At 43.9% G+C, this 15,630-nt stretch overlaps 1 protein-coding gene across 4 annotated transcripts in view; it reads left to right on the top strand.

The window, feature by feature from the left end:
- Window positions 1-15,630, top strand: part of NADK (NAD kinase) — a 48,344-nt gene that overhangs the window by 15,425 nt on the left and 17,289 nt on the right. For 3 of the 4 annotated variants that reach the window (XM_033156363.1, XM_033156364.1, XM_033156366.1), the window contains 2 exons: window positions 5,943-6,026; window positions 14,410-14,539. In XM_033156363.1, the coding sequence (XP_033012254.1) occupies window positions 5,943-6,026; window positions 14,410-14,539 (214 nt within the window). Of the gene's footprint in view, window positions 1-5,942; window positions 6,027-10,275; window positions 10,442-14,409; window positions 14,540-15,630 lie in introns of those variants that run through there. The other variant, XM_033156365.1, reaches the window with a different exon arrangement.

Raw genomic sequence — 15,630 nt, 5'->3', positions numbered from 1 at the left:
TAGCAATAAAAACAGACTTTAAAGCAGTAAACGCTTTGTATTCAGCTAAATCCTACCCAGAATAAACCATTGAAATTAATGGGCCAAAGTTATATATATATATATATATATATATATATATATATATATATATATATATACACACACACACACACACACACACACACATATGAAAAAACAAGCAACCCTATCAAAAACAGCAGGTAGGTTAGGCAGAGAGTTGGCAGTTGACCATCACCCAGGGAGGTTCATGGCCAAGTGGGGATTTGAACCCAGGTCCTAGTGAGGCGCTAGCCCAGGGGTCAGCAAACGTTTTCAGCAGGGGGCCGGTCCACTGTCCCTCAGACCTTGGGGGGGGGCAGACTATATTTTGAAAAAAAATATGAATGAATTCCTGTGCCCCACAAATAACCCAGAGATGCATTTTAAATAAAAGGACACATTCTACTCATGTAAAAACACGCTGCTTCCCAGACGATCGGCGGGCCGGATTTAGAAGGCGATTGGGCCGCATCCGGCCTCCGGGCCTTAGTTTGGGGACCCCTGTGCTAGCCACTACACCACTGACTTAGCCACCCCTGCTGGGCCAATAGCTCCCACTGCCATCCTTCAGGGTGAACAAACTGGGCTGAGGAGAGCTAGAATTTGCTCAGCTCTCACAAAGCTAGTAAAAATAAAAAGAAGATAAAATCACAGACTAGGTAACGTCTGTGAGCTTATTTACACAGCTGCCTTAAAGCACATTGTCCCTGTTCTAAAACACTTCTCACACACACCCCATAGGAAAGCATAGATTCTCAGAGTGCTGCATCCACTAATAATTCTGTGAGGTCTCAGTTAGGCTAAGAGGCAGTGGCTGGGCCAAAGCCACCCAGTGAGCTTCATGGCCAAATGGGTATTGCAACCCTGGTTCTCCTACGTCTTAGTCTCACATTCTAACCACTACACTGGCTCTGAATCTGGATGTCATTTGGGCTGTGGCAATACATGAATGTCGAGATGAGGATGCAGGCAGAGTCAATTTGAAGTTGCTAAAGTTCATGGGACTGTTTAGTCACTGTTCTAGGTACCCGTGATGGTGGGGATTACTGCTTAAGTAATGATGACATGGTTATTGCTATAAATACTCAGAAGCCATAACCATGCCACTGTTACCTAAGGAGTAATCTCTGATGATCTTCCTTGGGTGGTGATTAGATTTAATGATGTTACTGCTTTCATCAGTGATTAATAAAAAAATGTTTTTACATTTTTAACTCTCATTACAACATCCTGTAGTGGAGGTAACACGATACTACCTTATGGCCGGGTTTTATTTATTGAATAAGATTTATACAGTATGCCACTTGATCATAATAAAACCTCAAAGCAGTTTACAGAAAGAATAAAGCAATGCAATGATTGGGGGGGCAGATAAAAACAACTAAAACATTTTTAAAATGGTTAAAATCAATGATGAGCTAGAAAGAGATTAAAAGCATGTCAATATTCTACAGGTTTGGATAGCCTTGCCTAAACAAAAATTCCTCCTAGGAATGGTAGGGCCAGAGATTAAGAATTGTGATCAAAAGTTCTTTCTATATGCCACAACAGGGGCGAGACTACTGCTGGCACAGGTCTGGAAACAAAAAACAATACCAACTGTGCAGCAATGGCAACAGAAAATCACAGAATATATGGAAATTGCAAAAATGACAATGAGAGTCAGACAGCAGGGGGATGAAATGTTTAGAAAAGAATGGGGAAAGTTTACAGAATATTTTGATAAGGTATGCAAGACGTTTGATATATAACTCACGGCGTATAAGAACGAAGAAGGTATTATAAATAATGTCAGAAGGTGAAAATAAGTAACATGGGAAGATATATAATTTTGAAGTGGGATTGGTAAAATTAAGAGAATGGTGTAGAGGGAAAAATTTAAATGTGTGGAAAGGAACTTGACGTGCGAAATACAGATGTAAGATATAAGGAAGACATAATATGAAAGAAGGGAAGTGCATGGAATTGAAATTTAAATGTTTTGTGTGATATAATTTTTATTTTTTATACAATTCCTTTTTGTAAAATTTATTGTTACAATTTTTGGTTTGTACTTAGTTAAAATTAATAAAAAATTATTTGCAAAAATGTTTTCAGAAGGTGCCTAAGAAGGTAGGGAGTTCCGCAGTTTGGGTGTGTTGCCACTGCTTGTTGGCATGCTCACACTTTCAAAGGGCAGATATTGTTACTGGACGCAGCATTCTGAGAATCTATGCTTTCGTTCAGTGGGGAAAAAAAGATAGTTTTAAAGGATGCAGAACTCTGAGAATCTGTGCTTTGATTTAGAAACAATTACGAAGCATGCAATACTCTGAGAATCTATGTTTTTGTTCAGGAAAAAAACCGGTGTTTTAGAAGAGGGACCATGGGCTTTAAGGCAGTTTTGTAGATGAGCTCGCAAAAGTTATCTAGTCTGTGACTTTATTTTACATTTGTTTGTTTGTTTGTACCCCGCCCATCTGGCTGGGTTTCCCCAGTCACTTTGGGCAGCTTCCAACAAAAGATTAAAAATACATTAAAACATTAGTCATTATAAACTTCCCTAAACAGGGCTGCCTTCAGATGTCTTCTAAACGTCAGATAGTTGTTTATTTCCTTGACATCTGATGGGAGGGCGTTCCACAGGGCGGGTGCCACTACCGAGAAGGCCCTCTGCCTGGTTCCCTGTAACTAGGCTTCTCGCAGTGAGGGAACCGCCAGAAGGCCCTCGGCACTGGACCTCAGTGTCCGGGCAGAACGATGGGGGTGGAGACGCTCCTTCAGGTATACTGGGCTGAGGCTGTTTAGGGCTTTAAAGGTCAGCACCAACACTTTGAATTGTGCTCGGAAACATACTGGGAACCAATATAGGTCTTTCAAGACCAGTGTTATGTGGTTTCAGCTTTCTAGCTTTCTAAGAGGTGGTATCCTATGTTACCAATCATTAGCAAGGGAAGACTTGCCTCTTTCATGAGCTCAGCAAGTTCCAGCTCTCCTCAGCCCAGTTTCTTTGCTCTGGAGGATGGCAGTGGAAGCTGTTGGCCTAGCTGAGGTGGCTAAGCCCGTGGTGGTTCAAATCCCCACACTTGGCCATGGAACTCACTGGGTGTGACTTTGGGCCTTCTAAATGTTGTTTGATTCCATCTCCCATCAGCCCCAGCTGGCATGATTAGTGTGGATGATGGGAGTTGGAGTCTCAACTTCTGAAGGAGACCTTGTAGAGAGTGGCCTTAAACTTTCATAGAATCATAGATTTGTGGAGTTGGAAGGGCCTGTGAGGGTCATCTAAGTCCAACCCCCTGCAGTGCAGGAATCTCAACTAGATTATACATGGCAGATGGCCTTCCAACTTCTGCTTTAAAACATCAAAGGGAGGAGAGTCCACCACCTCTCTTGGGAGTCTTTCCCATTGTTGAACAGCTTTTGCCATTGGAAAGGTCTTCCTATGTTTAGTCAGAATCTCCTGTCTTTAAACATGAACCCAGTGGTTCGGGTTCTAGTCTCGGGAGCAGGAGAAAGCAAGCTTGCTCCATCCTCCATATCAAAGCCCTTTAGATATTTGAAGATTGTGTGTCTGTGTGTCTGTGCCTTGCAGTGTCTATATTCATGCATTCATTTCACACTTTTCTGGAGGCAATGTTCATTTGCCCCAGGTGATCAGGGAGGTGTGTTTTTATTTCTGAGACTTCCCTGGTCACCTGTCAAAGTGATTTTGCCTCCAGGCTGCCTGGTTGGGAAGCCAAGGAAGACTAGCCCTCTTATTTAGGTCGTTGCATTATGCCACGTAGGTGTGTTGTGGGCAGGAGGACTAGTAACTTGTGATGGCCGATATGCAACAGTGTGTTAGTCATGCATTTCTGAAGGCTGAGCTTGTGGCGTATAATAATATTGTATCTAAGAGAACTTAGGTTGAATAATGTTGAAACTAAGAGCATTTCTTGCAGTGAGGTGTCGGACTGTTCTGACAGGTCATTCCTGGTGGTGTTTTAACCTCCAGAAACTCAGCACACTGGTTCACATTAATAAACACCAAAAAGGGCACACCAAAAATGCTGGCTGGTGCAGATACTTCTGGACAGAGCTGGTTTCAAACTTTAGGGGGCCATTAGCATGATGCTGATGATCTGCAAACCAGGGCAGGTGTAGGGTTAGTCCTGTGAAATCTACCCACCCCACAGATCCATGGAACCAGTAAAATATATAGATCTATGGGCCTAAACATTACATTTTGTGTCACTTAAAAATGGATAACGCCTGCCATTGATGAGAGCAGGGCTTGGCTCCCGTTTGAAAGTGTCACTGCTGAGAAGCATCCAGGGGCCCGCACTGCAGTGGCGAATGGCAGCACGGGTGAGTCTGACCGGCATGGAGGGGGCCTTTCCAGTGCCAGTCCCTGAGCTGAACAACTGCTGCCACAAAGTCTGCTCACAGAGGAAGGGGTTGTCACCGTCCACACCACCTCCCTTGAAACCACTGTTTGCATCGTAAACGTGGGATACCTTAACGAGCTCCCCCTGACCCCGTGGCAGTTGTCTTTCACTAATTAGCATCCCAACCAGGGCTGCTTTTGAGAACCAGTGATGGGAAACCACCCTCCGGAACTGCTAGAGAGAAAACTCTTGGGCTGCGTTTTGGAATTTCCTGACTGTGTTGTGCTTTACAGTACTTTGCCTTGCAACAGCCGGGAAGTTCCACAGTGCTGTGGTGCCATCTCATGCCGTGTTCAGTTTTACTGCTCAGTGCAGAGGTGGGGGGGTGGAGGTTAGAGGAAGAAGAAAGCTGGGGGATTTTGCTGTCCATGGCAGGACTCCTGTACCAAACTGCTCTTCCACCTTGAGATCATGCCGCTCTACTGGGGACTGCAGCATAAGTGCAGCACCCTGCTGCCTTGGTATAGGTTTGCCTCCAATTTCAAAGAGGAAAATGGGTAATGTGACCAGAAACCCAGTACCTCCAGTGTTTGTTAAAAGTTGCTACTGTTTATGACTGTAACAGAAAATTGTACAGTATATATAAAAGAGTATTGGCACACTACCTCTTTTTTATCATAGGCATGTAGTGGCTTCTGCATTTGGCTTCTGCATTTGGCTTTGCTTCCTAGCCTGTATGTGTGGCACAGTTATATTGGCACTTTAGAATAGATTATGCACAACCAGTCAGATTGGTTCGATTTATTCAGGATGCAAAACACAGTTAATTTTTTTAGGGGGGGGGATTGTCACAGAACTTGGATTGTCGTGGATGCATAATTTTATAACGCAATCATGTTGTGTTTAAAAAACTAAGCCAACTAAGTTCTACTCAGAGTAGGCCCATTGAAACAAAGAACCTAAGTGAGTCATGAGTTATTATTAACTTCAGTGGATCTATTCTGAGTGGGGCCAGCATTGGATACAACCCTTAAGCATGGAAGATTCATCGTTGCGAATGTACGAAATGTCCCTCTCCAGCTCTAATGATACAGTGCCATTCAGGTGGACTGTGTGAGTGTGTTAATGATTTACTTATGGTAGGGAAACGTAGGATAGCTAACGTGAAGTGCGTCTGTTAGTCATTCAAGACGCAGTTTCCATATTATGCAATTTGTAGGCTTCCTTCCGTTGCACAAATCACTCTGGAGGCTGTCATAGTTCGTAAAGGGACATGATACAATAAAATCCCCCCCTCACCCCCCGTTACTGCTTCAGGGCTTCTAGCTTATATCCTGCACCAGGCAACTCAGTTTGGCTCTATTTGAGGAATCTTAGAAATGCTTTTTAGGAAACGAGGGCCATAGTTGAATATGAATCCTGTTTTATTATCATGATGCTTTTGTGTATGAAGTTGGGGCTGGATTAAAAAAGAAAAAGCTTTTTGAAAAGTCTCTCCAAGAACCTTAGATAATCCAGCAACTTAACTAAACTGTCTCCTTCTTCTTTCAGGAGGACGCGCTCCTTGCACGGACCATGCCCAGTGACCACATTTGGACCAAAAGCCTGCATGCTGCAGAATCCCAAAAGTATCATGTAAGTGCCTCCACCTTCGGGGAAAAGGTCCTGATCCCATTCATCTGATTCTCTGCTGTTAAATAATTAAACATATTCATTCATTCCCATACATGCTTGTGTCTTCTTCAGCTGTATTCATTCATAGATTTGGCTGCCCATTTATGGCAATACAGGAGGCTGTGCTGAAATGGAGTTATACCAATATGCTTGCGTGTTTGCAGTTATCATTGAATTGCTTCTTTGCTTCAGTTATTATTATTATTATTATTATTATCATTATCATTATCATTATCATTATCATTATCATTATCATTATTATTAAAAGCCATTATTGCCTGAACTTACCATGAGGTGTTCTGTTTTGTAAAGCATGATTAGGTTTACCCTGTTTTGATGTACTATCTTCATAAATGGACAGCCGAGGTGCAAAGGCTTTTGAGGGCTCCCAGGTTCTGATCCATAATAATAATAATAATAATAATAATAATAATAATAATAATAATTTATTTGTACCCCGCCCATCTGGCTGGGTCTCCCCAGCCATCTCTCAAAAGGTAGCAGGTGTTTCCTTGGGAATAGGTGTTGGCCATCAGTGGTAAACAGATGATGCTCTGCTGCAAAGCTGGTTCAGAAAGCTTTCTAGAGATGTCAGTCCAACTGTGGTCTTACCTTGCAATCTGCTTTTGGGTTCTTAAATCCAGGCCATATCCTACCAAACTGTGTCAGTTTAAAATTTGGGGTGTGTTAATTGTTCTGTTCTTTTACTGCATCTTAGTTATGGATATTTACATTCTAGTATTTCAATTGGATTTGTTTTATGGTGTATTATAATTACGGGTGTTTATATTCTAATGCTTGTGTAATCAATTGTTGTTCTTTAAAATTAATATTTATTGAAAAATGTCATTCGGGAATACTGTAATTAACAGCGCTTATTGGGGCCATGTCTGCAAGTATTATGCACAATTAACATCTGCATCGGTCTAAGCCACTCATGCCACTTTTAGTCACTGTCCAGTGAATGAAACACGGATTGCACAGAAGAGCTGATCAAAACTGTAAAGCAAAATTCTTCATACAGTTATCCAGGCCTCTTTTAAATTTTCCCTTTGGTTTGTGGGTGTCTTCAGTGGTGTAAAACATGGAGCCCATGTTCTTGCTTATTACATTTCACACCCAAATTTCATCTTTTGCATGCAGTGGGAAACAAGTAACAATTTATCATACTTGATTGTTTTACCACGTCCCTTTCTAAAGTGTGTGGGGGGGTTTTATAGAATGGGTGACACCTTTGTGACCAGGATGTCAAGGAATCGCATAACATGTGACAGGGGAAGGGCCATGATTCAGTAGCAGAGTGTCTGGTTTGCATACAGAAGGTTCAATTCTCAGCATCTCCAGGTAGGGCTGAGAATGTCCCCTTCGAGATACCCCAGAGAACTGCTGCCAGTCAGTGTAAAAAAGGTAAAGGTAAAGGACCCCTGGACGGTTAAGTCCAGCCAAAGATGACTGTGGGGTTGCGGCACTCATCTCGCTTCAGGCCAAGGGAGCCTGCATTTGTCCACAGACAGCTTTCTGGGTCATGTGGCCAACATGACTAAACCACTTCTGTCTTTATTAAGCAGTGGTACCTATTTATCTACTTGCACTGGCGTGCTTTCGAACTGCTAGGTTGGCAGGAGCTGGGACAGAGCAACAGGAGTTCACGAGGATTTATACCGCCGACCTTCCGATCAGCAAGCCCAAGAGGCTCAGTGGTTTAGACCACAGTGCCACCTGCGTCCCTAATGCCAGTCAGTGTAGACAACACTGACCCAGATGGACCAATGGTTTGTATAATGCAGCTTCCTCTATTCCTCTGCCTTAAGCAAAGGGTTGCTGCCATTCAGTGTAGACAGCAACTGAGCTAGCTGAATATAAGGCAGCTTCCTACATGTCAGTCAGCTAGTGGTTGCTTTTAAGACTAATCATGCTAGCTGGGACTGATGGGAGTTGTAGTCCAAAACATCTTGAGGGCACCAGGTTGGTGAAGGTTGTTTCAGATCAACTTGGGTTCAGTCCTGATATGGGTGTTTGAAACATTATTCCCCTGTTTGCTTTTGGCAGACCAGCCTTCCCCACCCCTCACTTTGTTTAATTCTGGTCCAGAGGGATGGATGGGAGCAAACACCATGCAATTGGATGAACTAGCTTAGTCAATGCCACCTGAAACATCACCTGCCAGGAGACACTGTTAATATTTGTCCAGCACAACACTTATTGAACAGAGCGGCCTACGCTCTTAATTTCTCTCTCTTTTGTGTCCCACTCCTCTTCCTCCTCGGTCCATACTTTCCAAAACCGAAAGAGGCAGGGTGTGGGTGAGTCCATTTCCTCTTGCTTCAAGGTGTGGTTGCCAAAGGCAAGCTGACCATTCAGGGAAGTTCCGTAGCTCAGTGGTTATTGCATCTGCTTTGCACGCAGAAGGTCCCAAGTTCAAAACATGGTATCTCCAGGTGGGGCTGGGAAAACACCCCAAGTCTGAAACCCCGGAGAGCCACATTCAGCGACTATACTAAACTAGATGAAGCAATGATCTGACTGCATAAGGCAGCTTCTTATTTAAATCAACCCTTTATTCAGAAGCATGAGGACTACAAACTTAGTTTATCCTTGGGGAAAAGGATATCCCAGTGGTAGAGCATCCACTTAGCATGTAAGAGGCAGTGTTAGAAATTAGCCAGGCGTGTTTTGCGACCGTACGCAGGTCCAGTTGTGACCACATGGAGATCTCTGGAGGCCAGGTTGATGACTTGGGAAAGCAAAATGTCACTTAGAGAAATATTTTCCCTCAAAGCTTGAATTTGTTTTATTCTTTATTTGCTTTTTTAATGTGTTGTAAACTACTTTGAGATTTGTTTTTTCAAATATAAAGCTGTAGAAATGAAAATAACAACAACAACAATAATAATCAATTGCAAAAAAACAGCACCCAGACATTCCACTGTGGCGACCGTAACGTTACCTAGGTTTAATTTGCCATTTGGCAATTAGATTAGATAATCTGAGTTTCTAACACTGCTAGAAGGTCCCAGTTTCAATCCCTAGCATCCCCAGGTAGAGCTGGGGGGAAATACCTGGAACCCTGAAGAGCTGCTGCCAGTCAGTGTAGGCAATACTGAGACAGACAGATCAATCGCCTTACTCTGTATAAGGCAGCTTCCTGTGGCTCCTCTCTCTTGCCCCCTCCATTTTTTACTTGCCCACCTGTCAATTTTAGCACACAAGGGAGTGAGGGGAAGGGGTTTGCTGACTGGCAGGTGAGTGGACAAATAACTTGTCCCGTGCAGATGAGACCTAACAAATCACCTGCTCCCTGTTTATCACATCCCTGCAGAGAGTTCAAGCACACTCCTCTTCTGTTGCACCCCGTGAGGATTCAGTCTGCCTCCTACGGCTTGGGAGCCGAAGGGTTAAGGGATGATTGCCACTTACTCAACTTTGGACTTACATCATGCATTTTTATCACCAGATTCTGGCAGCTGAGCAGCCTCTGCTGTTGCTCCTCCCTCTGGGGCAAGCAGGGATATAATGACAGCATGTGTTGAGATTAGTCCAGCCCAGAGGCTTTCCAGGAGGCACTTAGAGCTCTTTAATTGCCCAGACAGACAGCAGATCGTAACCCCAGCAGTCTAGAATAGCCTTCAAGCTAGGGAGCCGCTTTGCCAGGCAAGAAGGGAGAAGGCAGCTGAGCTTTTAAAATTCTACCGGGAGATCTTCATCCTTCTTCAAAACTTGAATTTTTTTAAAAAATATATGTAGCTTCAAAAAAAATTTTTTTATTCCTCACCTTCTGCATACACACACACACAAATTGAAAGCTGTGCTCTCTCTCTCTCCTGTTGCCTTTTAATAAGAGGAATTTAACAAAATCCAAGATTAAACTTGCAGTGGCTTCCTAAGTGTTGCATGAAGGCACACTAAGCCTTCTGGTGTTGATTAAACCTCTTTTGTGGGGTTTTCTCTCCCCCCCTTTTTTTGGTAAGCTGTTGTTATGCAGACTGACCTGGCGGAAAAAAATTGAACATTTAACAAATACGCTAAGTTTTTACTCCTCCTTTTTCTAATCTGGTAGATTTCGGGATCCTTTTGTTTAAGCAAATTTTAGCCTCCTTTTTACGGGGAACTGCTTCTTTATGAAATGGCAAGGCTGGTTTTGTTTGGTTTGGTTTCATTTCTTTTTGACCAAAGCAGTCTGAAAACCAAGGCTATCTGAACTTGGCGGGCGTGATGTTTTTTGCAAGGCAGTAGTTCGGCTCCAAAAGATTATTTCAAGGCCTTTTTTTCTGCTGTTGAGTCTTGCTGTGTGTTTCTCTCTGACTTGTGCAAAGAAAAGCAATGAAGATATTTCAGCATATTAACGATCGCTCCTTTGGAAGCTCCGCTTGGAAGTGGTGAGTAGACCGGGGGGGGGGGGGGAGAGGTTTTATCCACCTTTCATGTTATGAGCCAAACATTTGGTTAGTTTCAATGGTGGCTTGGATTTCTTTAAGTGGGGCATGGAGCTATGTCCAGTGCTATTCAGAGTAGACCCAATGAATGGACTTTGGTCCATTCATTTCAGTTGACTTAAGTAAGGTTTCACTGGATGCAACCCATAATCGCCGCAGAGCTGATACATAGCTCTACAAACTGATCCAGATAGGTTGATCAGATTGTGTTGAAATCCTTTATACTTTTCCTGGTCCCCCGGTATGAGGAAGCGATGGTTTTCTCATCTGAAACCCGCTTTACGGCAACAATGCAAGTTCCTGGCAGAGCAAACTGAACTCTGCATTGGGAATCTCCCTCTCCTTGGGACATTCTCACCCCCGGCCATTAAAAAAAATCAGTCACCAAAGGACTCCTTCCTTCAGTTTCTTCCTCTTTTTGTACACATTACGTTTATTTTTGGATGTCTTCATGTGCATTCCCCTCCCCAACCCTTTATCAGGGCTATTCTGCAGTCTGCCTGGCATTCTGCGCTATACACAAGAGGGGGGTATCCAGCAACATGGAAAAATACTGTATAGAGCAGAAAAGGTGGGCTAACAGGTGTCCCTCCAGATGATGATGACGATGATGATGAGCAGCAGCACTGGGTAGCTCAGTTGGTTAGAACTCGGTGCTGATAACACCAAGGTTGCAGGTTCGATCCCCGTATGGAACAGCTGCATATTCCTGCATTGCAGAGAGTTGGACTTGATGATCCTCGGGGACCCTTCTAGCTCTACATTTCTATGATTCTAAGAAGATGGTGATAGCCATTTATTATCGGCTCTTTATGCTGAGGTCTCAGGGCAGATCACAACAATTAAAACACAACATTAATATCAAAACACAATATTGGGCTGCAGCACCAATCATTCCTGACTGTAAGGCACACTGTAAGGCACACTGGCTGGGTCTGATGCGGAGGTTGGGAGTCCAATGTTATCTAAAAGCCTACAGGTTTCCCATCCCCTGAGCTCGGAGCTTAAGAGCGGCAGTCCCACAGCAAACCTTGTGTCACGGTGAGGTTAAAACAGTCTGCCTAAGGCCACCTAAGGTCAGGTTTTTTTGCAGGGTGAGAGCTGGTGGCGGATAGGAATCCACCCAGTTTTTATGCACAGAAGGCCAAGGACGACTGGCTTCTGCGACAGTGCAGGGTTGCCTAGGTTGACTCTCGCCTAGGTTGACTCCCGCTGGGCTCTGCCTCCGTGGTCGGAGACAGGAGTTGTTTCCGAATATCAGTTGCTGGAAACCACAAGAGGGGAGAGAACTCTTGTGGTCGGGTCCTACTTGCAGGTTTCCAACAATGGGCATCTGGTTAGCCACTGTCAGAATAGGATGCATGGACCATTGGCATGAGCCAGCAGGATATTCATACGTTATGTTCCTATTATTTTTTAACAGTGTTGCTCTTCTCAGAACAAATAAGAGTTCTTGTCAGATTGATGTTGGTTAAATGTTTAGTTGAGGTTGGCGGTTATTTTAATTTGGGTATAACTGTAAGCTGTTTATTGCTGTTGTTATTGTCGTTGTTGTTATTACTGGTTTCTATTGATTTATTGGTTTGTTTGTTTGTTGCTCATATAGGACATTTTGGGGTTTTTTTTAATGTTTGATGCTTTGTTGTGTTTTTATATATGTTATAAGCCACCCAGAGTGGCTGGGAAAACTCAGCAAGATGGGCAGGATATAAATTAAAAGAATATTTTTATATTATTATGACACTCTTGCAAATTACATATGGTGCTGGAGAAACCCAAGCAGCTGTTTAAGAGCTGTCATATCCTTCTGGCTGCTGGTGACGCACCTTGAAATCGTAAGCATTGACAGCAAGCGTGACAGAGATACCTTGACAGCACCTCTGGAATTGCATGATGCACCTCCCTGGGGTGGCAAGCTTTGCTGCCCTAATAGAAGCCCGGCTCATTAAAGATGGGAAAAGATGGGTGCAAGGAGGAGATTAGGGAACACAAAATCCAGAACAGCATTGGGACATCTGTTGATCTGATGGTAGTTCAGAGAGTTTGGCTGAGCTTAACTCCTTAAGCTCTGCTTGTTGAAGGAGCGCTCGCTCTGATCCAACCAAGCAGGTCAGCATTTTGCCTGGGACAAGTAATGCACCCCTTTCCACAGCTTGTTGCACACCAGGCAGCTCAGGTTGTCCAGTCACACATTGGCATTTGTGCAGAGTGGGCCTGCATTGGTGTCTGCAAGTGTGGCGCCTGCTAATTCCCTGTAATTATTATTAGCATTATATCTTATTAAATTTCTGTTCTGCCAGTTCTCCCCAAAGAAGCAAAGCAATACAATTAAAAACAAAAGCATCTTAAAAACACATCTGTGAAGCAGGCCTTGGGAGGCAGTGTTCACATCTCAACCAGCACACAGGTAGGGTGGGTGAGGAGCAGCTTGAATCCTCTGTGTTGTGCAGAGGAATGTAGAAGCAGGCTTTTGAGCATCAGAAGTACGTTAATCCATGGTGGTACCTAAGTAAATAATATTTTGGACCACAAGTTTTAATGTTTGCATCTGAGTAACCATAGCTTAATGATTTCCGGATGGCTTTCTTTTAGTGTCCAAGAATAAGAAATGAAAGTCGGGTTGTACCTGGGGAAAGGGTGGGGTGAGGAGAGAAAATACACATTGCACTCTTCAGTACTTACAGAAGAAGCTGCTGAATTGGACCATTAATCCATCTAGCTCAGTACTGCTTTCACATACTTGCACTTTCTCTGGGAGACCTACCTGGATAAGCCAGGAACTGAACATACCTTCTGTATGCAAAGCAGATACACTATTACTGACCCGCACTCCTTTCCTTAAGACATAGGAACATAGGAAGCTGCCTTCTACCGAGTCAGACCATGTTTCCATCTAGCTTGGTATTGTCTACACCAGTGTTTCCCAAACGTGGGTCTCCAGCTGTTTTTGGACTCCAACTCCCATCATCCCTAGCTAACAGGACCTGTGGTCAGGGATGATGTCCCCAAACAGCTGGAGACCAGCACACTGGTCTACCCTGACTGGCAGTGGCTATGCAGGGCTTCAGGCAGGGAGCCTCTGAAAACCCTAGTGGGAAATTCCAGAGATTGAACCCAGGACTTTCCGCATACAAGGAAAATGCTCTTCCATTTTGCTATGGCTGTTCCCTAACATTTCAAATAATATGTTTTGTTTTGTTTTTTAAAAAAATTAATTGTCCAGTAGCACCAAATAAGTTGCATGCACACGAAAGCTTATACCAAGAACAAACTTAGTTGGTCTCTAAGGTGCTACTGGACAATTTTATATATATATTTTGACTGCGTCAGACCAACACAGCTACCTACCTGAATTTCAAATAATACTTAAATATGCCCTAATAGTTTTGAATTGCCTGTGACACTGCAAGGTCATTGGTCCAAGCAGTTTCTTTCTCTGCTTCTGCCTCTGAATCTTCAGGTATGAAGCCTCCTTCCCTTCCCAGAACGCAGCTCCCCAGGCTGAGGGTGTTTAAATGCTTCCCTTAAGTCCTCTGCACATAGAGAAAGCAGCCTGTCAGGGAGAAGGCTATGCCAAACACCTCTTCAGCATCATGCTAGGGCTGCATGGGCAAGGGTCTTGTTTTGTTTGTGTAGATGATGAGGAGGAGGAGTTGTGGCAGTGTTTTATCACATGCAACCAGGAATTGACAGGATGAATACCAGTTCCTGAGACTCACAAGGGCTATTCTTATGTTCTTATCATCTTCCACCTGCAACCGAAGCAGCAGCATACTCTAGGAAAAGCTTGCTGTCTCTCAGCCGCGCCAAATGCAGAGCTAAGTTGGCCCGTCGTTTTCTCGTGAGGAGTGCTAACGTGATTTGTCTCAGGAACTTCAACCTGTTTCTTTCCTGGCTTTGTGTTTTTGCAGGCACATTCAGGACCCAGCAAGCCAGCGGTTGACATGGAACAAACCTCCGAAGAGTGTCCTTGTTATAAAAAAAATCCGGGACGCCAGTCTCCTGCAGCCCTTCAAAGACCTCTGCATCTATCTCACAGAGGTAGGCTGGACCTCTCTGCCTTAGTGAGCTCAACCCAGGATGGCTGAAGAATTTTAGTGGGGTGGGCTTTTTAAAGTGGGGTGTTCTTACAGGCTACAGAGATGTGTCTTGAAGCATGCTGACAGTGCTCAGGAAAGTTCATCCATAGTCAGGGCTTCCACGACCTATATCTCAGGGATGAGGAACCTGTGGCTCATGTTGTTGGACCCCAGCTCCCTTCAGCCTTGGCTGGCTTGGCCAGTGGTCAGGAGAAGCTTAAACCATTTCCAAAACCCATAACAAACCAACCTCGGCTGCAAATAAACGCCAAGAAGAGTTTCAGGTGGCCACCATGTGCCATTTCTATCTATCCAAGAGGATTTCACTTTGGCATGGCGTGAACTGCTTGCTTGGGTTTGGGGTTGTCAAAACACTGCCTCACACATAGGAGCTTTTTCAGAGTTTCCAACTAAGTCCAGCTGAAAAATTGTATTGCTGTGATCTCCTTGGCAGGGATCACTTCGCTCCTTCACGAAACCACAGTTCGTATTGTCTCTTCAGGAGGAATTTCAGAGTGGTTAAACTGGTTTTGCTCTTCTGCTTTTGCCCATTCATGTCTTTCATCTGCTTTCAATGTTGTGGGAGAGCCAGGCAACCCTGATCTCCTCTCTCTCTCTCTCTCTCTCTCTCTCTCTCTCTCTCTCTCTCTCTCGTACTCAAATGGTCACTCTGTTGATGTGATTCCTCCTTACCTTTTGGAAGTTACTGCACCTGTTTTATTACTCACAGATAAAATAATATAAGGCAGCTCTCTGCATTAAAGGGGAACAGCCATAGCTCAGTGGTAGAGCAGCAAATGGTTTTGCATGTAGCACAAGGTCCCATGTGCAGTCTAGGAAGGGTTGGGGTAAACTCTGTGTGAAGCCTGGGAGAGTCACTGCTAGTTACTCTGTTTATTACTACATTTCCATCTGGCCTTTCTGCCTAGGAGCTCAAACTGGCCTGCACACTTATATATGAAAAATATTTGGCAGGTGATTAACAGCAGCTACAAAGAAATAAGAACACATGTAACTCCTCCATGTCTCGATAGGCTTCCCTAAACAAAAATA

Source organism: Lacerta agilis, chromosome 8 (genome assembly GCF_009819535.1).
Source record: "Lacerta agilis isolate rLacAgi1 chromosome 8, rLacAgi1.pri, whole genome shotgun sequence".
Classification (NCBI taxonomy): Eukaryota; Metazoa; Chordata; class Lepidosauria; order Squamata; family Lacertidae; genus Lacerta; species Lacerta agilis.
The sequence above is the reverse complement of the archived record's forward strand: the minus strand, read 5'-3'. Positions and strand labels throughout refer to the sequence as shown.